The 24,624-nt window shown below is 40.6% G+C and overlaps 2 protein-coding genes across 8 annotated transcripts in view; one reads left to right on the top strand and one right to left on the bottom strand.

Moving 5' to 3' along the window:
- Positions 1-24,624, top strand: part of tespa1 (thymocyte expressed, positive selection associated 1) — a 60,220-nt gene that overhangs the window by 21,448 nt on the left and 14,148 nt on the right. For 2 of the 4 annotated variants that reach the window (XR_016116596.1, XR_016116597.1), the window contains exons 8-9: positions 10,808-10,952; positions 16,326-16,392. The gene's annotated coding sequence lies outside the window, so the exon portion shown is untranslated. Of the gene's footprint in view, positions 1-5,667; positions 5,743-10,807; positions 10,953-16,325; positions 16,393-22,419; positions 23,662-24,624 lie in introns of those variants that run through there. The other 2 variants (XR_016116595.1, XR_016116598.1) reach the window with 2 other exon arrangements.
- Positions 1,621-5,807, bottom strand: sp7 (Sp7 transcription factor). 4 transcript variants are annotated; one of them, XM_089009861.1, is made up of 2 exons: positions 5,647-5,807; positions 1,621-4,787 (listed from the first exon to the last, which is right to left on the bottom strand). In XM_089009861.1, exons 1-2 carry the CDS (start codon positions 5,680-5,682, stop codon positions 3,468-3,470), a joined length of 1,356 nt encoding a protein of 451 aa, XP_088865987.1. In that variant the 5' UTR covers positions 5,683-5,807; the 3' UTR covers positions 1,621-3,467. The 4 variants fall into 4 exon arrangements, with proteins under 4 accessions (XP_088865987.1, XP_088865989.1, XP_088865991.1 ...); XM_089009863.1 differs by having other exon boundaries at positions 5,662-5,807; XM_089009865.1 differs by having other exon boundaries at positions 1,621-4,783; positions 5,662-5,775.

Raw genomic sequence — 24,624 nt, 5'->3', positions numbered from 1 at the left:
ACCCCTATTTCAAGCTTTGACACCTCCAGACCCATATTATTTAGGAATTAACGCTTTTTTTTCTGATGATACGGTTTCTTCGGCTGCATTGAATGTTTACTGTATGAAGTCCTAATACTCAATATTCTGTGGGTCATGGAATTTAATTGAAAATGACCAAAACCCATTTTTACATGTGTCTGGCATTGAATGAATTAAAGAAACAGAGCTTTCATAAAGTTCAAATTGAAACTCTAACCTTACATACCGTCCAAACCTTAAATATGGTACGAAAATAGTGCAAATGAAAAGTCCACAGTCCATTCAATAAAGGTTATTTTCAAGATGTATCTAATGTCATTTAATATGATGACTTGTCAACTCAATGATATTGACTGTCACCTTAAAATAATAATAATTTTAATACATTTAATGGCGCCCCGGTAGTCGAGTGGTTAGCACACCGGCTTCACAGTGCAGAGGTCGCCGGTTTGTGTCCCGGTCCGGCCTCCCTGTGTGGAGTTTGCATGTTCTCCCCGGACCCGCGTGGGTTTTCTCCGGGTACTCCGGTGTCCTCCCACACTCCAAAAACATGCATGGCAGGCAGATTGACCACTCCAAATTGTCCCTAGGTGTGAGTGTGAGAGTGACTGTTGTATGTCTTTGTGTGCCCTGCGATTGGCTGGCAACCAATTCAGGGTGTCCCCCGCCTCGTGCCCGAAGACAGCTGAGATAGGCTCCAGCAACCCCCGCGACCCTAATGAGGAATAATAAGCGGTACGGAAAATGAGATGAGATGAGATACATTTAATTTTTAAGCGCCTTTCAAAACTCTCAAGGTCACTTTACAGATACATTTTTTCTGTGGTTGAGCAGCGGCAGCCACACGTGCCAGCGTTCACTCAACCCGGAAGTTACTCGCATAGAATAATAAGACAAATAGATAGAAAGCTAGCTAGCAAGCCAATAGATAGCTAATAGCTAGCCAGCTAAATAGCTAGCCAGCCAGCCAGATAGCTATTGTACGGTATTAATCGTCAGGTAAATTATTTACCCACTTAATTGAGCACCCCGAAATGCAGTATAATTCCAAATACTTTGGATTGAAAATTCTCTTTGAATCTCTCCTGGATTATCGCTATCGACGCGCCCTGCTCCACCCATCGCAAGCTTTTTTTTTTTACTATCCAGATGAGAAAGTGGACCTGTGATGACTTTAGGAGTGGCGTAGCTACAGTAGCTTTGTGGGTTCAAATAGTAGATTTGGTAAAAATGTCTTTATTTATTTATTTGACCGCCCGTAATACCTTTTCTTAGCTTCATTAGCATTTCCACATCTTGGTCTACACTAGTAATTGCCACTTTAGTTTGAGCACCCGAATAAGGCATCATCCACTTGCCCTCATTCCTAACCCCCCCAACCCCACCTTCTGTTTTTTCTTCTTCTTCATACTAGTTGATAATTACAACTCTTAATCTTCTGAGAGGTGCAATTGTTGTTAACCACAGTGCAGGTCATTGTGTGGTGCTAAAACCTCACCTGTGTGCTTTGTTTGTTCCCCGACTGACAATGAAAGCAGATCAAGTGGAAACAAGAGAGGAAGTAAAATTGTTTGTAAGAATGCAGTCAGTGAAGAAAAGTGTTTTCAAATATCTTTACTTTTTTTTTTCAAAGCACCAAAATTGTCACACACCAGGACTCTTTACATGTATAGCATACATGCGCTTCACTATTTACAATATTTTCTTATTTCACATCCCTAAATAAAGCGAGCAGAGCTCACTTTTCTTCTGTCCAAAGCACATGGCTTCATTAGGAATGTAAGTTTAAAAAAAAAAGAAAATATTATAAAGACACTTAAACCATCTATACATTGCTGTAAATATATAGTATATAGCCCTTAATTCATCATTCGTGTGGAAGACTTCACAATGCAAAGAATACATACATAGAAATAGTCCATGTCAAGATCTTTAAATAAATCTTAAACTTCCTAGTTAGAACTAATAAATAGTCTTAAATTAAGGCATTTTATTTTATATTGAGCTGGCTTCAATTCCTCTCGCAATCCTCGTTCCATTTCCCCCACAAGTTGCAAGGCCAACCGACAATGTTTATAATTTAAGACATAAATTAGATTTTTTTTTTTCATGTAAATAGGAATTTAACTTACACACGCTAGGAAGCACAACAAAAAGCCCCATTGACATGACAACACGAGTTTTTTGGTAACGAGGAGCTTCAAGTCCCGCTGCGCGTTGATTGTTTCAAGAAGAGCGAAGACTGAAGTATCAAACAAAGTACAGCTGCGAATCAGATCTCGGCGGAAGGCTCCGTCAAAAGGCCGCCGTCTTAACCAAAATGTCTCGCTCTGAAACCATTCGTCTTGTGGCTTCAGAGAGTTGCTTTTCCCTCTGCCTGTGCAGATTCAATTTCCCCAGTGGTTACGTTCATTTGAAAGTGGGGGGAAAAAAAAAGAAAAAAAAATACACGCTGGCTTCAGAAACGCGGTCGTATGTGCAAGTCTTCATTGTTCTTTTGTACTTTTTTGGTTGTCTGTGTGTTGATTTAATTTTTATGCTCGTCAGGATTGTTTGTATTTACATGGAGATGCTTGGTTATGGTACAGACTAGAGGAAATAAAATAATTGGTGATTGTTCGACAGTCGAGGCTAAAATGCTATCAGTAGCCTTGAACTACATTTAAAATATTTATTCTGCACTACTTCCAGTACACATATATGGATGTTGCGATATATGTTTTTTCTTTGTCTAGTCAGATTTCAATATTGATGTATCCATGGCCATATTTACAGCAGCTCCTATGTTTTCTACTTCGACTTCTTCCTTTCCTTTTGTCTTCCTTTCATAAATTTGCTGCTGTGAATTGGGAATGTCTCCAATGTGAGACGAATCAAGGTCATCTCATCTTATCAAGCGAATATCCACAGGCCGTTTAGAATCTGTAGTGATCTCTGATGTTAAGCTCAGAAGGGCTCACTTCACGATGAGGTCAATTTCTTTATTAGATCTTAAAGTCATCCTGGGAAGGCTAGCGCAATGGCCAACAATGAGCATTAAGCATTTTTCCTTTCTTTGACTTTTTACCTGTTTGGTCGAAGCAAAATCTTGTCTTTGAGAATCTTAATGTATTGTAGCGTAACGTACTAATTGGCATCTCTGGTGTGTATGTTGTTTTATTTGAACTTTTTGATGGTTTTCTTATGTGGTGACAGAAATATTGATTGGGAGCTGCTCCAAATGATGTAAATCACCCCAATGGTGACCTGCTATATTGCATTTCTGGAAGGTGTTGATCGGTTCCAGAACTGCTACATGATAAACAGTGGTTTTAAGAGGCTGGATTAAGTTGGGTAAGATCCCACTGAGGGCCTAGGTATGAAATTTACGGCTCGCCAGTGCGCAGTGATATATTGCGTTGATGTCTTTGGAATGTTAAATAAAAGATCTGGATTAAATCAATGATTCAGATCTCCAAAAGCCCACTGCTGTTCTCCACGCCAGTAGGCACTCCCGTCTTCTCATCTCCATTGACGATCGGCTCACCGCTGCCAGCGTTGATCTCGGCTGTCTCCTCGCTCCGGTGGTCCACGTCACCTTCGGACCCCGCCGTTTTCCCTTGCAGGGCTGAGTCGGCATGAGTCTTCTGGTGTTTGGAGAGGTGGTCGCTACGTGTGAAGCGCTTGTTACACAGCAAGCAGGTGAATTTCTTCTCCCGCGTGTGGGTACGGACGTGGCGTTCCAGTTCGTCCGAGCGAGTGAAGCGTTTGCCGCAGAATAGCCAGTTGCACACGAAGGGCCTCTCGCCGGTGTGCCAGCGCAGGTGGGCCTTGAGGTGGGACGCTTTGCCGTATACCTTCCCGCATCCGGGGATGTGGCAGCTGTGCACCGGCTTCTTCCTGAGGGATGCGGCTGAGGCCCCCAGTCGCTCCAGCTCCTGGCAGTTGGGGCAGTCGCACGAGGACCTTGTGGGAGTAGAACCAGTGCCGTACCCCCCTGTACCCCTCGCTGGCTTTAAGCCCATGGGACTCTCCATTATCCCTGCACTTTGCACTGGCTTGGGTTTGTACATGTCCTGGGGCAGCATGTGCTGGGACGGCTGGAGGAGATGTGAGGATGAGCCCAGTCCCACAGAAGGGTAGGGAGCCGGGTTCAAGGTGGTAAAATCGGTGCTGTAACTAGGCAGCTGTGGGCTAAGGGAGGCCTGCGGCGCCACGTGCTGCAGAGAGGTCTGGAGACCTCCGTCGGACTGAGGCTGGGTCGACGACAGCCAGCTGGAGTTGGGATGGACGTCCCACCAAGAGGATGTGGCGTTGGCCGGGGTGGCCGTAATACCGGAATGGATGCCGGTCTTGTACCACGAGCCGTAGGAATGTGTCATGTCCAACGAGGTGTAGACGCTGGTGAGGCAGTCGGCCGTGGTGTGGGTTTTGGACACTAACAGGGACGGGTCCTGGGAGACGGACGTTTGGAACGAGTGGGAGAAAGGATTGTAATCGGTGTAACCTCCTGTCGTAGGAGGGGGGCTCCCGGTCGGGGTGAGCAGTCCGCCGCCTCCAGCTGTGGTGAAGGAGCCGCTGTAGGAGTCCGCCAGGCCGGTGCCGTCGGCGGCGCGTCCGTTCTTGGCCGTCTGAAGGTCGGAGGTCATGTTGTAGGGCTTCTTTAGTGGAGTGGTGCCGCCGTTTTTACCGGGTGTCGCAGAGTCTCTCACTGGGCTGGTGCTGCCAAACTTGTTACAGGTAGCGGTTAACATAGCCAGAGGACTGGAGCCATAGCGCACGTCTTCCTAGGGGGAGGAACAGCATGAGACTGTGTGTCTGACTCGTGCAGCTTCTGTCACTGTCAACTCTAATCGAAAACGCATGTCCTGACGCCACCGCTGGCTCTTCCTGTGCTTGCAAAGCGCTCAAGGCTACGGCAGGCGGCACATGTTTGTGCTTGTGGAGGTCACACGCTGCACCTTTGTGTTTTTGTGTTGGTTTGTTTGGTTTTCTTTTGTTGTTGTTGTAGTAATTTTGTCTTGAAACCATCTGTTTGTTGAACACTAAGATGCAATATGTGGTGTTAATCATACTAGCATATCGGAGCTAGCCGTTCAAATAAGGAATCAGATCATTCTTGTTGTTAACAATGCTGCTGATGCTGCTCACTGGTCTTGCTGCCTTTTGCAGCTCTCCAAATTTAGTAATACCCTCAACTTCTGATATAAAGACGTTCACATTTCCAAATGGGGCTCCTGGTGTGTACACCCGTCAGTCAGTATCTGTTGGTGATAATGTCGCTCTGAAATTATTCTAGAGACTTATTTAAAAAGACTAAATTGATTTATTTCTTCTTTTGCTACATACAAGACCGCTGACAACTTTTTTCGCTGTTCATATTTACTTGTTTAAATAAAGTTTAGCATGCCAGCTGTCCACCTTTTCATATAAACGAATAGACTTTGTTGATATTCTTTTCTGCTAAAGAAACTGAATTTCTCCACTATTTTGTAGACTCCTCAAAATGTTGTTAATCCCCGTAAATAAATCACTTTCGACTGTAACTGAGAGGTGGAATAAAAGCAACACGAAACACTTTGTTTCAACTATCAGCAACAATGACATTAAATTAAAAAAAGTTACAAAAAGGCGCTCCATACTTACAATGAAATTTCCTACCTCCAGAATAGATGCGGCCATCCCTGAGAAACAAAATCCGAGAGTAAACTGGAGGGCCAGGCAGCGGGAGAAGCGCAGCTCAGAGATCCCGGGACACTTTTGGAAGAAGTTAAGCAGCAACGCGTGGAAGTGTTTTGAGTCTCTGGGAGCTCAGCCCCCCTCTCCCCCCGCCTAATTACAGGCTTGGGGCTCTCATGCAAGAGGCAGAGCTCGGAGTAGGGAATGAAGCGTGATGGACGTGGATTGGTGAATGAGAGTGCAAAATCCCGCCTTCCCAAACACCAACGCATGAATGAGCTGCTCGTCAATCACCATCTGCACATCTATTTCTTCTGTAGATTGTCAGAAGGGTCCTTGATCGAGTGTTATCTAGCACAATATAATAGTGGATTGGAAACCAAAAAAATCACCAAAGATCACCAAGTCTTTCTATTTCCAATGCAATGGAAGCTTTGATACGATTTTCGACTTAGCGGCAAAGACAGGCAAGGAAAAACAAGATCAAGTTGTTCGAAAGCGGAGATGATCACATCACATAAACCCCATTTATAAGGGGGGGGGGGGGTGACTGATGCAACAAAAAAAGGAACAAATGACTAATGAACAGTTGTAAAGCTGAATCTGCAGCTCATGGACATTTCTCTTTGGCATTGTTGAGAAAGAATAGTTTGTTCACATCCTCAGGCAGTCTGCGTGTAGCTTATCTGGATGTTGTAGCTTGGAATTGTTTCACAAATGGAACAGTTTGGAAATATACATTCAAGCATTAAACAGTTATAAATTGGCCTTGCTGCCCCATGGTGAATCATGAAAATGAAAAAGACAAAAAATGCAAGTCTGAATCATCGATCAGTCTCGTAGTACAAGCCAAGTACTTTGGCATACATGACTGCTTCACACCAAAATATCAGGCATGAGTTTTTGAAATATTTCATGCATCCTCTTTGAGTAGGGCTCGCCAATTAGGTGCCCCTAGGCAGCATTTTCAACGCCCCCCCCAAAGAACCCTGTTAGAGCCATAAAGAAATTTAGGTTAAAATTGATTTTTGTTATTGTTCACAATTGTATAACTAGATTTTGAAAGGGTGCAATAGGTTTAATTGTATTGCTGTTTTACTTAAAGGACAACAGACGTCTCTGGACAAGTTGTGTCCATAATTTGTAAAATGGCTTCAAATGACTTCTACTGAGCGTATTTTACAAAGATTCCACCGCATATAGCTATATTTTACGTTTTAAGACTCGCGCTGAATATTCCTTAAGTCTTGTTTTTGAGTTGATGACGAGCCCTGAAGGAACGCCCCTGACCGAAAAAAAAGGACACATTGTAGCTGTCCTTCCATCACGTCAATGCATTTTGCTGTGCTTGTTTGGTCTGAAAACGTCATGTTGCACCAAAAACAGCCAGAAGAGGGCGACCAAGCGCCATATAAGGAAGTTATCAGCCTGTGGAAACAGGCTGATTAATTCCTCACAGGAGGTCGGTCGCCATTTTCTGCCTCTTTGTTGGTGATCCATTTCCCCCCAATGTTGCCTCAAAATGGCACGGAATAAATTATTTAATCAATTGCAAACATGTATGCTTTCCTCTTCATTTTTATTTGTGTTTTGCATTTGACTAAAAATATCAGCCTGCGTGTTTTGGGTATTTTAGATGCTATAAAACGTTTTTCTGATGTCAGTTAGGAAACAAAAAAGTGACGTCAGTTGTCCTTTAAAGGAAATACCCAAGACACGCAGGCTGATATTTTTAGTCAAAGGCAAAACACCAATAAAATGACTTAAAGTGTCCCAAAACTACTTCAAAATGACCTCAGAAAGTTTCAGTTTCAGAAGGTCCCGCCCCCTTGTTCGTGATGTCACGCCAGGACGTCTTGCCTTGCTTGAGAATCAAAACAATGGCTTCAGATTCGGAGAAGATGCTTTCTTGTTATGAATCTGATTCAAATAGTTCTGAAGAGGAAAGCATAAATGTTTGCAATCGTTTAAAGAAGTCCTCTTGTATCAATTCGAGCCGTCAGGACTCCAATGTAGCGTCCCAGAAGATGTACAAGATGGCGCCCAAGCTCTGTTGGAAATGGGCTGATTTGTCTGCTGGGAATTTGTGTCAACTAGTATCAAATAGTAGTCTTTGTGCAACACACAACGATTCACCATCGCGTTATTTATGTTTTTACCTTCTAATGTCGCCATCAACACGTATCAACACAAAGCTTTCAGACCAAACAAAGCATTGTGTGTCGCTTTCTCGGTCAGGGGCGTTCCAGACGTGACGTCAGGTCAGGCATCGTCATCAACTCGAAAACAAGACTTCCTGTATATTCAGCGCGAGTCTTAAAACGTAAAATATATCTATATGCCGTGGAATCTTTGTAAAATATGCTCAGTAAAAGTCATTTGAAGTAATTTTACAAATTATGGACACAACTTGTCCTGGGGCGTCGGTTGTCCTTTAAGGTCAATTTATTAGCGATATTAAGGTATCTGGGCTCCATTAGTCATCCTGTCTTCAGTCTGATAAAAAAGGCCATGACTTGTAAGAAGCATGTGGAAGACAATAAAATATGGACCAACATCTTTTCTTACCGTCTGAATTCACCTAATCCGATCGTTTGAATTCACCTGATCAGGCCTTCTGCAGTCACCTGTTCGGATCCTCTAAAGTCACACGATGAAACTGACTGATCAAAGATGGGATTACAAAATCTTTGTAATGTACTGTCACCAATCTATCGAGTGGTTTTACTTCAGATTGGAGCTCGTTTGGGGGATTTTGTTGTTATTGGAATTCAGGAAGCCCCAGCATTTGCCCCCAAACGGCCGCTTAAACCCATAACTTATTTCCTGTTCAATATCCAGTGTGACTCCTTGAAATTTCAATATGCACTGCGTTGCATTCGACACATCCACCCAATTTTGTGTCAGCAGGTGGAACTGATATCATTGGATATTTTTTTTCTTACTTTCTACGTGGTGCTACTGAGTGATTTTCTTTCCAATGTTCAGGTTTGAGGTCACTAAAATACATATAATTACCACAGGATATGTACAACTAAACCAATGACGTCTCAAACAGTATGGAACATTGACACTGCGTAATTTGATTGAAAAACGAAATAGAACAAGCATGTAAAAAGATAATAATAATAAAAAACATGTTTTTTTTTCATCGCAGGCCTTATTGTGGTCATGGCTTCCTCGAATGGGCCATTGTCTGAGAATTTTACAGACGCTCCCCTACTTACGAACATTCGCGTTACGAACAACAATTTTCTGGGATATTCCCATTTTCCATAAACATCCATGTTGTGCAAAGTGTCCAGTGAAAACTAAATTCTCCATTGTCGTGATTGTGAATGGTTACACAGACGCTCCCCTACTTATGAATATTCGAGTTACGAACAACAGTACATCCGAAGATTTTTGTCGTAACATATTTAATATTTTCTCCAGTTGTACTTGTACATATCTTTATAGACCATATACTGTATGTTAAATGTTTATTTTTCAGTACAAACCAATCCAGGTTACTTCTACAAGCCTTAAAGGACAACCGACGTCTCCGGACAAGTTGTGTCCATAATTTGTAAAATTGCTTCAAATGACTTCTACTGAGCGTATTTTAATAAGATTCCACCACATATAGCCATATTTTACGTTTTAAGACTTGCGCTGAATATTCAGGAAGTATTGTTTTTGAGTTTGTGACGAGTCCGTCTGTGACGTCACTATAGAAACGCCCCTCACCGAAAAAAAGACGCATTGTAGCGGTCCTTCCATCACGTCAATGTATTTTGCTGTACTTGTTTGGTCTGGAGACCTCGTGTTGCACCCAAAAGCCACCAGAGGAGGGCGTCCAAGCTCCATATAAGGAATTTATCAGCCTGTGGAAACGGAGGTGGCCACAGGAGGTCGCCATTTTGTGCCTCTTTTTGGTTGAGACATCTCCCCTCAATGTTGCCTCATAATGGCACGGAATAAATTATTTAATCGATTGCAAACGTTTATGCTTTCCTCTTCAGAACTATTGGAATCATATTCATAACTGGATGTGTAACAAGAAAGCATATTCTCCGAATCTGAAGCAAATTGTTTTGATTCTACAGCAATGCAACGTCTTGGCGTGACGTCACGAACTGGGGGCGGGACTTTCTGAAAATGCCCAATTCGCAGCTCAATTTTTTGCAGATTTTGGACACTTTAAGTCATTTTTATTGGTGTTTTGCATTTGATTAAAAATATCATACTGTGTGTTTTGGGTATTTTAGATGCTATAAAACGTTTTTCTGATGTCAGTTAAGAAACAAAGTGACGTCGGTTGTCCTTTAAACATGTTTATATAAACCTTGAACATACTTATATAAGCATTAAACATACATTTCAGCGAAAATATAGCACTGAAGCAACTTACGAACAAATTCAACTTATGAAGGAAATCACTTTATGAACAACTATTCGGAATCTATCTCATTCGTAAATTGGGGAGCATCTGTATACACATAGCACTCCATGATGATATTGCATTTATATGCTGGTCATACTTTTAATTTTAAATCTGATATCAAAGGAATACTCAAATGTGACAATCAAATGTTAAGGGAGGATTTGATGAAGAAAAAAAAACGTGAAAAAAATGGAAAGGAGTGAATCCATGAACAAGAGCTATGAAGTAGATTTTTTTTGCTTTGCTGAGCAACAACAAAATGATATGGCCTTCAGTTTGACACATTTGGTATTCAGTCTCTAATGTGTTTGGGTAGAGAACAAAGCATACTTGGTATATTTCGTCATCATCCATTAAAGTACGCTTTCAAAACGAAGTCACATTCTGGATTCTGCGTCTTTTTATTTCCCATTAAAGTTCTTGTTGTTCATTTCATGTGTTTTGAAGTGAGGACAAGTATGCAACCATATTGTTATTTTCGCATCCGAGAAAGCTATGTTAGTTTGCTTTATTTCAATTTGTCGGTCAAGCAAACTGACAAAAAAGTAAAAAAAACAAAATCCACTTTGAGTCAGAAAGACAGATTCTCATCTCCTTCTTGTGGGCGTCTCATTTTTTTTTTGTGAAAGTGAGCACAGAAGATTAAAATTGTTGTCAAAAATAAACATATAATTTCTGCCCTTATTTTCTCCTCAATTACAGGGCACGGTCAGAGTTGGGCTTGTCGTTGGGGAGAGTCTGGCCCTCACAAGAACATAGCGGCTAAATTTGGGAGTCTGCTCTCCGGTTAACCTCCGGTGCTTTTATATTCCCATTCCAAGAAGCGCTGCAAGTACAAGAACAAAAGGCAAGTGCCGTCCGTCCATCTGTCCGTCTACCCCAAGGATGTCCAAACGTTTTCCATGGTCGACCAAAAACAGAAAAAAAATATTTTTTTGGATTGGATTGACCTTTATTAGTCTCGCAGTGGAGACATTTACATTTCACAGCAGCAAAGTTATGAAATGAAGATGAAGATGAAAGGAATGAAAGAAGTAGAAGCTAATCTCGCTACCTAGCTGGCTATCTATTTGCTATCTATTAGCTAGCTGGCTAGCTCTCGAGCTGGCTATCTATTAGTTGTTTATCAGCTAATTAATCTCGCTATTTAGCTGGCTATCTATCTAGCTTGCTACCTTGCTACATATCTTTGATATCTATTTGCTAACTAGCTATCTAGCTGGCTACCTAACTCTATGTACTTGCTATCTATTAGCTATCTATCTAGCTAGCTATCTATTAATTATCTATTAGCCAGCTAGCTAACTTTCCATCTACTGTATTTGAGTTATTCCAGGTTGAGTGAACGCTGCCGTACGTGGCTTCCGCTGCTCACCCACAGAAAAACTTATTGTGTGACTGTAAAGTGACCTTGAGAGTTTTGAAAGGCGCTTATGAATTAAATGTATCATCATCAAAAAGCAAATACAGGACCTGCTGTAAAGGCAGCCACTGTCCAGGCGCCATCTTGAAGTCAGAAGGAAAAAAATCTATAATAATATGACACACAAAGACACAGAGAGCCATTCATTCTTAAGTACTTTCTATACCCTCTTTGTGACATGAAGCAGTTCTAGACGAAAGAGAGGATCAAAGTGTCCTTTTCACCAGTGGATCAGGGACGTGATGGTGGAATGTGCGCGTCTGCTACAAGCTAACAGTTGAAGGCAAACACGAAGCTGTAGCATCCATTGACATCTCACGTCCCACGTAAATCCGCTTCGATTTCAAGCTGCGACCTTTCCAAATGGAAGAAAGACTTAAAGGACAACTGACGTCACTTTTTTGTTTCCTAACTGACATCAGAAAAACGTTTTATAGCATCTAACATACCCAAAACACGCAGTATGATATTTTTATCCAAATGCAAAACACCAATAAAAATTACTTAAAGTGTCCAAAATCTGCAAAAAATTGAGCTGCGAATTGGGCCTTTTCAGAAAGTCCCGCCCCCAGTTCGTGACGTCACGCCAAGACGTCTTGCGTTGCTGCAGAATCAAAACAATTTGCTTCAGATTCGGAGAATATGCTTTCTTGTTACACATCCAGTTATGAATATGATTCAAATAGTTCTGAAGAGGAAAGCATGTATGTTTGCAATCGATTAAATAATTTATTCCGTGCCATTTTGTGGCAACATTGGGGGGAAATGTCTCACCCAAAAAGATGCAGAAAATGGCCACGACCTCCTGTGAGGAATGAATCAGCCCGTTTCCACAGGCTGACAAATTCCTTATATGGAGCTTGGACGCCCTCTTCTGGCGCAACACAAGGTTTTCAGACCAAACAAACATTGATGTGATGGAAGGACTGCTACAATGTGTCCTTTTTAACAGTCAGCGGCGTTCCTTCAGTGACGTTACGTACGGATTCGTCACCAACTCAAAAACAAGACTTCCGGAATATTCAGCATGAGTCTTAAAACGTATCCGAAGGAAAACATGTCCGAACGAGTTTAGTGTGCTGGTCAACACATGCGAAGTAGTTTAACAAATTAAAATTTTGAGTAAATTTGAAAATAATAAGTCATCCGATATATTCTAGAATGTTTATCACATCTTCCAATGCACTCTACGTCCCCTGTCATTGCGGCCTGCTACAGGTTGCAGCCATTAAACCAACTCTCCCCTCTCCTTAACACCAGGTTAATTCATGTTTAATGTTTTTAAGTAAAAATGACAGGGCAGGTGAGGCTAAAATGGCAAAAGAGCCACTTCACCCTAGTTTTACAAGAATTGCCGTACTCTGAGTCTTTGGCGCGCTTCGCTTTTATAGCTGCCTTCAAAACCAGCGTAAGCGAGAGGTGTAATTAGAGAAATGCGTGAAGCTCTTAACGGGCCGTTCAAAAGGCTTTCCCCTCCGCCTGTTCCAAGTTGCAGTTCAGTTTGGAGCTGCTTTTTTTATTTCATAAATGAAATGAAGTGATGAGATTTTGTATTGATAATTACCATTTCTTTCTGTCTTGTCCTATGCCCAAAAAATGATAAAGTACAGTGATACCTTAGCTCACGAACTTTTCGCCTCACAAACATTAAATTCGCAAGCATATTGTCTTGACTGACGAACTAGTTTTCGGCGGACGAACCAAACCACACGGCCGAACACCGCCACGATGGCTGGCGGACTAGTTTTCTACACTCCCTTTGAGTGCAGATTTGGTTTGCTATCGAGTGGAGTACTTTGGCTATTATGGGACCGAAAAAGACCCCACCACAGGCTAGTGTTAAGCCGAAGAGGACACAAAAGAAAATTACGGTCGAGATCATCGAGAAACACAAACGAGGTGCGTGTTTGTGTGACTTAGCGTCCCAGTATGCTAAGTCGACCATTGCTACGTGTGGCTATGGGTGTTTCTGTGTTGTCTAAGCAACGGTGTCGGGTAATAGAAGAGGTTGAAAAATGTCTGTTGATTTGGATTAAAGAAAAGCGGCTAGTAGGGGACAGTGAGTGAGGGTATTATTGCCAAGAAAGCACAGCAACTTTTTATAAATAAATGTAGTTATTTATAAGGCAGCAAATACACGTATTTATTTATTTATTTATTTATTTATTTATTTATTTATTTATTCATTTATTTATTCATTTATTTAAGTTTTCTTAACTTTTTGAGAGACCATTCCGAGGGACTGCTCGCCAACTATGCAGGCTAATAGACTCCCTGATCAACAACCAGGGATCCCAGATGTCCGCTATTTAGTCGAATTCCGCTATTTTTTCCACCATGTGATATTTTCTATTTTCATATCAAAGTTATTTTATTTCCTAATACCACCGCTCAAACATTTGTTTTGAAGGGTGATAGGATGATCAGAATGCGTAGTGCTTGAGTCGGTATGCTTTCGTGTGTTTGGTCGATGTCGGTTGCTTCCCTTGACAAATGGGATCGCTCAGGAGTAAAATACTGCGCGATGAAACGAGAAAACAAATTTGCTCCCTCGCCGCGATTTTCGGCAGTAAACTTGCGCTAAACATTGTCACATTTTTCGCATTCTAAAGATGTCGTGGAAGAGAGATATCCCACCCTAAAACAATGAACTTTGTTACTATCGATGCAGTATTATTGACATGAAAAAGGAGTGTAGCTTTCAGTTTATAGCATCTACTAGACAGAAACCATTGGTATGTTTTCTTGCATTTTTATAAAATTGATATACTGGAAATGACTTCTAAAGTTTCTTAAAATGGTTGCCCCATGAACCCCAAAAAGGGGCTGCTTGACTGATCTGTTTCATTTTCCTCTATTTTAATTTCCATCCAGTACCCTTCTCCTATAAAATGTTTCCCCAGAGGTTTGGCACATTGATTTGCATTTCAAGCTTGATTCTAAAACCAGTGTTTGAAATAACGTCTGCCCGGAGGCCCGGGGTGTACAACTTTTACATCGGGCGTACCACTTTCAAAACGTCTCGGCCTGGGATGCCGACAACTTCAAGAAAAAAAAAAAAATAAAAAAAAAAAATCAAACATTTGTTTTATTCAATAAAGCAAACGGACGTTCGTTTGGCAATTTGCATACTCGGCACGGTAGCCAATAAGAAGCCTGTTTCGTGCCTCGGACGATACCGTGACAGTAAAGTGTACTTGAGAGTTTTGAAAGGCGCTTAGAAAGGCAACTTTTCAGAGTTGTCTGCCCTGGTGTCCGCTAACTTTTCGTTATGAGTTTCAGACACTGCTAAAACACTTCTCTGGAATGTTGAATTTCCATCCACTCTCCTTATTTTTCTCATCTGTGTATCTTTGGAGTCATCGTGCCACCAACATGTGCAGCGACTGATCGCTGGAATATCTTCCTCGGGAATCCAATCTCCTGTCGAGCCTCAGAAAATTAAAGATGTTCATAATACTTCAACCAACGGGGAGTGGGGGTGGGGTCGGAGAGGAAATCAAAAATGATTCGATGTGTTTGACTTCACTGCTTGATGGAAATGTGGTGAGGAGGGAATCAGGGTCAGGGATAGACTTGCCTGGCAGTATGACGTTGTGCTATTTTTCCAGGCCGTGTGGTCAAAGATTCAGAGCGCTTGTCAACGGAAAATCAGAGCGAGTGCGAGTAATGTGTGCATTTGCATGCCTGTGTGTGTGTGTGTGTGCGTGTGTGTGTTTGTATGTTTGTGAGGACCACTAACATTGTATACCATATGTAGTGAGGACATTTTAGACAAGTGAGGACCTTTTGGCCGCTCCTCACAATTTTTTAAAGGCTTCTAGGTGGTCTATATATGCATCTGTTAAAGTTTCAGAGAGGTCCTCACAAAATAATAATAATACATTTCAAATTCACCAAGAATTATTTTTTTGTGTGTGTATTTTCATTTAAACTTGGATACACGCACTTTTTACTCACTGTGTGTGTGTGTGTGTGCGTGTGCGTGTGTGTGTGTGTGTGTGTGTGTGTGTGTGTGTGTGTGTGTGTGTGTGTGTGTGTGTGCGTGTGTGTGCGTGCGTGCGTGTGTGTGTGTGTGTGTGTGTGTGTGTGTGTGTGTGTGTGCGTGGTTAATGAGAGGAAAAAGTTCATACCACAAAAGGTAAAACGATATTTTAACCAAATTCACTTCAGGGGTGAGGACTTTGAATGTACCCATTGAGAAACCTCACTCCTGCTGTTATTTCAGTTTCAAGTCCACTTTTTATTTCTTAAAGAAGTTGAAGTGGGAAATGGAGTTATCCGCACCTCACAAAAAACATTGAAACAGGAATGTGTGTGTGTGTGTTTGTGCGTGCGCGCGCGTGTGTGTGTGTGCGTGTGTGTGTGTTATGTGCCTGCGTTCGTGTGAAGTAGGCTGTATAGGCGGACAGACTGGAGGTTGTGGGGGTGAGACATAGCGCTGAGTTCCATTTGTAGTTGCATGCATGCTAGCGATTCAGCACTGAGTCACGTTTGCCTCATATTTTTCAGAGATTCAGACATGAAAAGTGACGACGTGCTTTTTGATGAAAGAGAAAAAGAAAAACACCTGGCCAGCCCGAGTGCTCTGCTTTTCCCCTTCAGGGCAAAAATGGCGGTTTTGAGTAATGCAACCGCCAATCGTGTAACCAGTGGACAGAACATATTTAGTCAGCAAACATGGCTGCAAGCACGTAAACGCTTTGCTGTGTGCAGCTTTTTCCGAATGGTACAATGCAAATGGGTAGACGACATCCATTCAGAAGTCGACTGAAACCCCCCTTTGTGTGTTTCCAGTGGTATCAAGTCTCACTTCTCCAGACTAAGGACGCATTGGATGGAGGCCATGTCCACATGAACAAAGGTATTTTCTTTATGGATTAGTGTTTTTCTTTTTTGCTCTTGAACCATGGTAACATTTTTCCCCAAAACTCCAACATTGAGGTGGACATTTTATGTTTTTCGGGATACATTTCGTCAGAAGTGAGCAAAGGTACGGCCTGAGGGCCATACTTTTGTTCTGTTTTTTTGAGTTCAAGATGGCGCCGCGAGAATGGCTGCCTTTACAGCAGCTCCTGTATTTTGTTTTTGCTGCTGTGAAATGTAAATTTCTCCGCAGTGAGACAAATAAAGGCTCATCTAACATCCGGCCCTCACAGTGACCGCAAAAATGTAAAATATGTGATACTTGAGACTGAGAAAATTATGTTTTTACTCTATGCGCACATTTGAGGACATTCATATCGGCAAATTAAGCAAGTGAACATTTTGTTTCTGCAACTAAATTACATTTTAGATTTATTTCAAAGCTTTTCCTACATTTCAGCCAACATTTTTTTTCTGAGAAAGAGGCGAGAATAATGACAATATTGATCCAAATATTTACTTATTAAAATGTGTATTTTGCATGATTTAGAAAAGTGGCCTGAGAGGATTTCGCTTGACAGTACTATCAAGTAATCAATAGTTACATATAGTGTATGTACTAGTCGCACTATAAGTCATCACTGTAGCAAACATGACTGTCAACTTCTCGACGTGCAGTATTTGTAAGCAGCTAATAATAATAATAATAATAATAATAATAATAATAATAATAATAGATTTCATTTATAGGCGCCTTTCAAAACTCAGACACTTAGACACTTACAAAACTCAGACACACACAGCAACAACAATACTGCAACTACTACTACTACTAATAAGAATAACAAGCATAACAAAACTTTTAATAATAACAATAATAATAATAATAATAATAAAACATGTCATTTATAAATGCCTTACAAAACTCAAGGACACTTTAAAACAACAATACTACTACTACTACTATAATAATTAGAAGAAGAAGAAGAATAACAGAATAAGCATAACATAAATAATAATACATATTATTATTATTAGTAGTAGTAGTAGTAGTATTAGTAGTAGTAGTATTATTAGTATTATTATTATACTAACATCAGCTTCGGCTTTTGTTAAAGCGTTATATAAATCAATAAGTATTGTATTGTACTAATAATACCAACAATAATAATATTAATAATATTAACAATATTTAAAAATATATCATTTATACGCACTTTTCAAAGCTACAATGAGTTGTTGTTGGTGAACAACATGAATATTATTTAAGTGTAAATATGTCATTTTAATGACTGCTAATATTTTTGTTTAAATGCTGTATTTCCTATGTATAACAATACACACCATATCTACATGCTTACGCACTTTTTGGAAACAAGACAGTATGTTGTTGTTTTTTTCTAAATAGAAGCTCAAAGTTGAGTTTAGGGTGTTAGCTTGGCCCTTGGCAAGCGTTCCAATTTCTCATGTGGCACCTTAGCCAACTTAATTGCCCATTTCTGCATTTTCATGCCTTGACTTTGACACCTGTGTGGTAGGTAATCTGTCTATTCGATAACTTAGACCTGAGGCTGCCTAAATGATGCCCAGCGGGCATGACTGTTCCCAGGCGGCTATATTTTGGATTGGGTTTTCTGGTAACCTTTTGTCGATGAATGAATAAGTGACTTGTGTTTTATACCCTCCACTATGCTTTGGAAGACATCTTATGTTTTTACATGGGAGAAATATTATATCCTGGCAATTGTTTAAACAATCCAACTGTAACAGCCTTGTTTAAGTCAAAGAAAACAAAACCCCAAAATGGAAAACCAGAACCTTACAGCAGTAGCAGAGGCTCGGTGCCATACATCTTCCCAATGAACGTGCGAGCCAACTATAACATAATAAAATGAAAAGCGTTTTCTTGAGAAATAATGTATAAGTGTGTCAGTTTATCAAAGCGCTTTACACATACTGCAGACCCGTTTGGGGCCAGTGTGGAACCTCACGTCATTTGCGTGTTAGGAAAGAAGGGTATCGCCGTATACAGTAAATCTACTGCTAGGGGCCAAGCATCCATCCTCCGTTTTCTGGACCGTCAAGACTTTTTTTGTCCTTCTAATTGCCTATATTAGTATTAAAACCCCAAAATCTATCCTAAAATACCTTAAGATAATTTCAAAGTCATCTTACATTACACTATTGTAATTATGATTCTTAAAATATGTGACATTCTGTCTCTATTTTACTAAAAATTGCAAGGGTAGTTATGAATAAGTGAGTTTTGACCAAAAGCTGTTAGTGAGACTCCATTAAAAAAACATGAATAGATGATTTTGTGGATTGGTAGCCATGAATAGACAAGGAACCCCCTCTTCCACACCCCCATTGCAATTTTTTTTTTTGCCATGATGTAGTATACGTCAGACACAGTGGTGGGCCGTCACGGCCTGCGAGGCCTTCTCTGCTGGCCTAAATATATCTGAATCACAGACTAACGTGAATTATATTGATATTGATTTCTTATTAAATAATTCCAAGTTGTCTTTCAGCTTCGTTTCATTACTTTCCCCTGCTGCGGTTTTCATAGTTATAGTCATAGTTATATTTGGAAACTTTTATATATTAATATAATATATTTGGAAAACATTTTTCATTGATTGAAGTTGTGCCTTATAGGAATATAAAAATAATAATAATAATAAATATTATTATTATTATTATTATTAGCTTTCTATTAGCTATATAGCTATCTAATTTATCCCGTGACTGTCAAGTGACCTTGAGAGTTTTGAAAGGCACTTATAAATGAAATTTATTATTATTATTATTATTATTATTATTATTATTAGTAGTAGTAGTAGTAGTAGTAGTAATAGTATTACGCATCTATTAGCCAGCTAGCTAGCTTTCTATCTGAGTTACTTCTTGGTTGAGTGAAGGCTGGCGCGTGTGGCTGCTACTGCTCACTGACAAAAAAACGTATCCTGTGATTGTAAAGGGACCTTGAAAGTTTTGAAAGGCACTTAAAATTTAAATGTATTATTATTATTATTATTATTATTGTTGTTGTTGTTGTTATTATGTATGTAATACTACTGTGTACTGGGTACTTCTGGGTTGAGTGAACGCTGGCGTGTGCATCCGCTCCTCACCCACATAAAAACTTAGCTTGTGACTGTAAAGTGACCTTGACAGTTTTGAAAGGCGCTTATAAATGAAATGTATTATTATTATTATTAGTATTATTATTATTATTATTATTATTATTATTATTATTATTATTATTATTATTATTATTATTATTATTATTATTATAGTCTGGTATATGGTAAAAGTTTGAAAATACACCATTCAATAGGGGGTGCGCCTTATACACCGGAAAATACTGTAGTCCTGCCATCATAATACGTATATCCTGGCCATGGCATCTTCTGATACTACTTCCAAAGGTGTAAAATTATGTGGCTCTCATTTTGTGTCAATGCCGTTTATACCAAACCGGAAAAAAAGGAAAATGAAACTTTTTTTTTTTAACACAGCAGGGAGTGTGGGTGTGTGTGGGAGTAGCGGAGTGCGGTAGCTGCACCTTCCCCTCTTGTCTAACAGCTTCTTATATATTTAGTCAGTGCCCCCAGACCCTGACAGCAGCTGCTGCTGAGGTTTGGGTGGGAGCTCATTACTCCGCGGTGGAGCCTAGCCAAAAGTCAGGGAAGCCTTTCTTTTTTTGGGGCTGCTTGATTTCATATGAGTAAATCTTAGCGTTATATGCGCTGTGATCTGTTCCATGTGTGAAGCGTGTGCCACCGGCAGTCATCTTTACCGCCCCGTATCCCCCCCCTAGCCTCAATTTAACTCAAATTAACTTCCGTTTTTGGACTCCTGGATGCAACAAAAAGGCCAATGGGTCAAAAGGCCTCACTTTTCTTGACACATTTATTCTATCACTTGCCAAAAAAATGACATCACTGGATGTGTAACAAGAAAGCATATTCTCCGAATCTAAAGGCATTGTTTTGATTCACTAGCAATGCAAGACGTCTTGACGTCACGTCACGAACTGGGGGCGGGACTTTCTGAAAATGCCCAATTCGCAGCTCAATTTTGTGCAGATTTTGGACACTTTAAGTCATTTTTATTGTTGTTTTGCATTTGACTAAAAATATCATACTGCGTGTTTTGGGTATTTTAGATGCTATTAAACGTTTGTCTAGCTGGCTAGATCGCTAGCTGGCTAGAGGTTTTGATGACTTTGGTTGTTTGGACTCTTGCTAGTTTGTTTTGTGTATCAATAAACAGCATGCCATCCATTTAATACAATGGAAAATTTGAACTGTTGTGGGAATGAAAAGGGAAATATGAAAGACACATTAAGGCAAGGGTGTTAAAGTCATATTTTACGCGGGCCACATTGTAGTTACAATTTCCTCTCGAGGGCCGTTATGAATTTGGGGAATCCATTAGAATGTTTCATCCCCGCCACATATTACATACAGAGTGGACAACAAATTGATGAATGACTAGTTTTCAAATCTGAAGTCAAGAATAATGAGTGTTTTTGTAGTTTACACGGGACAATTAGAAATTTTAGATTTCACAAGTTTGATTTGCTTTCGCGGGCCGAATAAAGTAATGTGGCAGGCCAGATTTGGCCCCCGGGCGTTGACTTTGACACCAGTGCATTAAGGTAATATGGACGCTCTTATGCGTTTGATTTTGATGGAAGAATGTCACAGTTCTTGAATTAAGAAAAAGGGTATAAATGGCCTCCTTTTACTCGTCATGACTGTTCTGCGAATATTTCAACGCTGTGGTCCACAGTTCGCAACCCAAAAAAAGAAAAGAAAAAAGATGCCCGTCCCCTAAGCGTCTGTTGCGTTCATTGAGGATCTTTCAGAACTTCACACTCCATGCCTTCTTGCACCCACAATCGTGTGGTTTGGTGAGGTCTTTGGGGAGCTGTCGTTTATTTATCAGAGACATATTGAGCTGGCGGCGGCGAGAGTATCTTCAAGCGCATCGAGTCTCCTCATCTGCAGGAGTCGGGTGACCGAGAGTATCGGATGTCCCCGTCTTTTTTATTGAGTGATTGGGTGCAACCCAAGTGAAGTGTGCTTGATTTGGATTTCCTTTTGAGGAGAGGGGACTGATGTGTGGGCACTTCCTGGTCAAGATGAGAAAAGGGAATCAAGATGAACAAAAATTGGAGAGGCTGTCAAGTTCAAGAACCTCACATTGAAGGGGGGGGGGGGGGGGGGGGGGGGGGAATACAAGGCGGGTGGAGTTGGAGCACAGTCGTGAACTCGAAATGGTCTTCTAAGCAAGGTAAAATAAGCATGTAGCTCATGGGGACTTTTATTACTTATAACCTGAAACCCCAAAAATCAAAACAAACACAAAAAAGGCCAAGCCTTGGCCATATGTGTGTGGAAGAGGAAGCCTGATTTCTTTTTTGACAGACCACCCAGTGCTCCTGCCCACACGCTGCTTCCTCAAATGAGACTGTGCAGGACCCATCATGGCCATGCTTCGCAAGATCCCCCAAAATGAATCCTTTTCAATCGTGTCATTGTTTCAAAATGGTGAGAAACAAACAAAATGGCTCATGTCATCAGTTGCAATGGCACATGGTAGTGTAAAAGATGTTTTGATTGGACACTGCTCTCATACAAAGATTGTTGATATTAATAATAATATCAAAACTCTCAAGGTCACAGGATAAGTTTTTCTGTGGGTGAGCAGCGGCAGCCACACGCGCCAGCATTCACTCAACCCGGAATAACTCAAATAGATAGAAAGCTAGCTAGCTAACTAATAGATAGCCAGCTACCTATCTAGCTAGCTAGATAGCTAATAGATAGGTAGCTAGATAGCCATATAGCTAATAGACAGCAAATAGATAGCTAGCTAGGTAGCCAGCCCGATAGCTAGATAGCCAGCTAGATAATACTTTTCATCTTCAAATTTTTAGCATCAAATATCAGTGTGTATTATCATAAATTTTACGTTTTTTTTTTAACACCCTCCTCTTATATATTGTTAGTGGCACGCCGTGGATTTCATCGCCAGGCCTTCAGTAGTGCTACATCTGAATCAATCCAGTCTGAAAAAAAGTGTGGTGTGATTTACTACAAGTTCACTAGCAGGTACCATTAGCTAGGAAATAACTGACTGAACTTTCGTAATGATGTCCTTTTTTTTTGTTGAAAAATCCGTCTTGAAAATGGCTTGATTAGTAACAGTGCTGCTCACACTATAGTTATGGAACTGTTGATGCTAACATTAGCGCTGATGTCTGCACTCGTATCGTGTTTTACACATTGGTGATGATCCTATTGAGCAATTTAAACACTTCTATGCTCATCTCCATGTGAATATAAAACTGAATAAAATAAATACATTCATTAATATGATTTTTTATTGGACAAAGAATGATTAAAAGTGAATGCTAAACTAGTGCTAAAACGTTTAAAGCTAACATAGTTTTCACATTGAAAACGGTTGCAGGGAGTAGAGGTACAATTTGTCCGCATTGGCTGAGTCAACCAGAGTGTAAATGTCGAAATCTTCCCCAAAGCTCTTTGGTGCTTTGAGTGAAAATAAAGAAAGAAAGCGTCCTTCCCCTCGCTAGCCCGAAGCCGCAGCATGTGGTCTCCTCTGGTGCTGCGCTAAAAATGGAAGTCGGGCGGCTACGGGTGAAACCCAGAACAGCCTCTACCGTAATGGCCCCGCGTGGGTGTGGCCCCTCGTAGATGGCTTTTGAGGGGGCCCCTCCCGGACGCCCGCGCCCCTTGCCAGAGCCCAAGGGCTCCAGGCTGCCTGACCAGAGACACCGCGATGCGGCCTACGCTGAATCCGGGCCCAGGCCGGGGTGGGTTGGGCTTAGGTCAAGGCCGCGCTGTTGTCGACGGGCCTTTCTTTCAATGTGTGCGCTTGAGGTCCTTTCGCTCCTGCCCTCTGCTGGGGTCACAGAACAGAAAGAAGGATAAAACTCATTATAGCCGATCCAATTATAATTCAACATACCATATTTTACGGTGTATAAGGCGCACCTAAAAACGTTTTATAGCATCTAAAATACCCAAAACACGCAGTATGATATTTTAGTCAAATGGAAAACACCAATATAAATGACTTAAAGTGTCCAAAATCTGCAAAAAAAAATGAGCTGCGAATTGGGCATTTTCAGAAAGTTCCGCCTTCAGTTTGTGACGTCACGCCAAGACGTCTTGCATTGCTGGAGAATCAAAGCAATGGCTTCAGATTCGGAGAATATGCTTTCTTGTTACACATCCAGTTATGAATATGATTCAAATAGTTCTGAAGAGGAAAGCATACATGTTTGCAATCGAATGAAGCATTTATTCCGTGCCATTTTGAGGCAACATTGGGGGGAAATGTATCACCAAAAAAGAGGCAGAAAATGGCGACCAGGCTTTGTGTGAGGAATTAATCAGCCTTTTTCCACAGGCTGATAAATTCCTTACATGGAGCTTGGTCGCCCTCTTCTGGCTCTTTTTGGTGCAACATGACATTTTCAGACCAAACAAGTACAGCAAAATATATTGACGTGATGGAAGGACTGCTATAATGTGTCCTTTTTTTGGTCAGGGGCATTCCTTCAGTGACGTCACGTACGGACTCGTCACCAACTCAAAAACAAGATTTCCGGAATACTCAGCGCGAGTTTTAAAACGTAAAATATAGCTACATGCGGTGGAATCTTTGTAAAATACGCTCAGTAGAAGTCATTTGGAGCCATTTTACAAATTATGGACACAACTTGTCCGGAGACGTCGGTTGTCCTTTAATTCTCTCACAAGCCTTGCGTTATGCTAACCATTGTCCCTGAAAGGATTAAGTTTTCAATATTTGCCAATTAATATTTCTTATTAAATATTAATTTATTTATAATATTTATTTATTCATGAAATATGACAGTTTTTAAGATGGCTCAACAAAAAAAAAAAACTGCACTCAATAAAAACACACTGACATTTTTCTCCAGTTTCCAAGTTTTCTTCTCCCGCCTCCTTTTCATACGTGTAAACAAAATAATTTCATTTCTCATACAATACAATACAATACAATACAATATATATCGATTTATACAGCACTTTAACAACAGATGAAGCTGTAACAAAGCGCTTAACATGGACAACTATCCAATCTAGGAAATAAAGCAGTCACAAAGATAATAGAAAGCACCGTTTTACTGTATTTTAATATTTTGTTTAATTTTGGATTC

The sequence above is a fragment of the Hippocampus bargibanti genome, linkage group LG12, assembly GCF_051943395.1.
Source record: "Hippocampus bargibanti isolate YZ-2025 linkage group LG12, ASM5194339v1, whole genome shotgun sequence".
Lineage (NCBI taxonomy): Eukaryota > Metazoa > Chordata > Actinopteri > Syngnathiformes > Syngnathidae > Hippocampus > Hippocampus bargibanti.
The sequence above is the reverse complement of the archived record's forward strand: the minus strand, read 5'-3'. Positions and strand labels throughout refer to the sequence as shown.

Excerpts from the sequence above, each read along its gene's own strand:
- sp7 (XM_089009861.1), bottom strand. The coding sequence starts at position 5,682 with ATGGCCGCATCTATTCTGGAGGTAGGAAATTTCATT. Across the intron at positions 4,788-5,646 it reads TGGAGGTAGGAAATTTCATT|GAAGACGTGCGCTATGGCTC; the intron begins GTAAGTATGGAG and ends TCCTCCCCCTAG.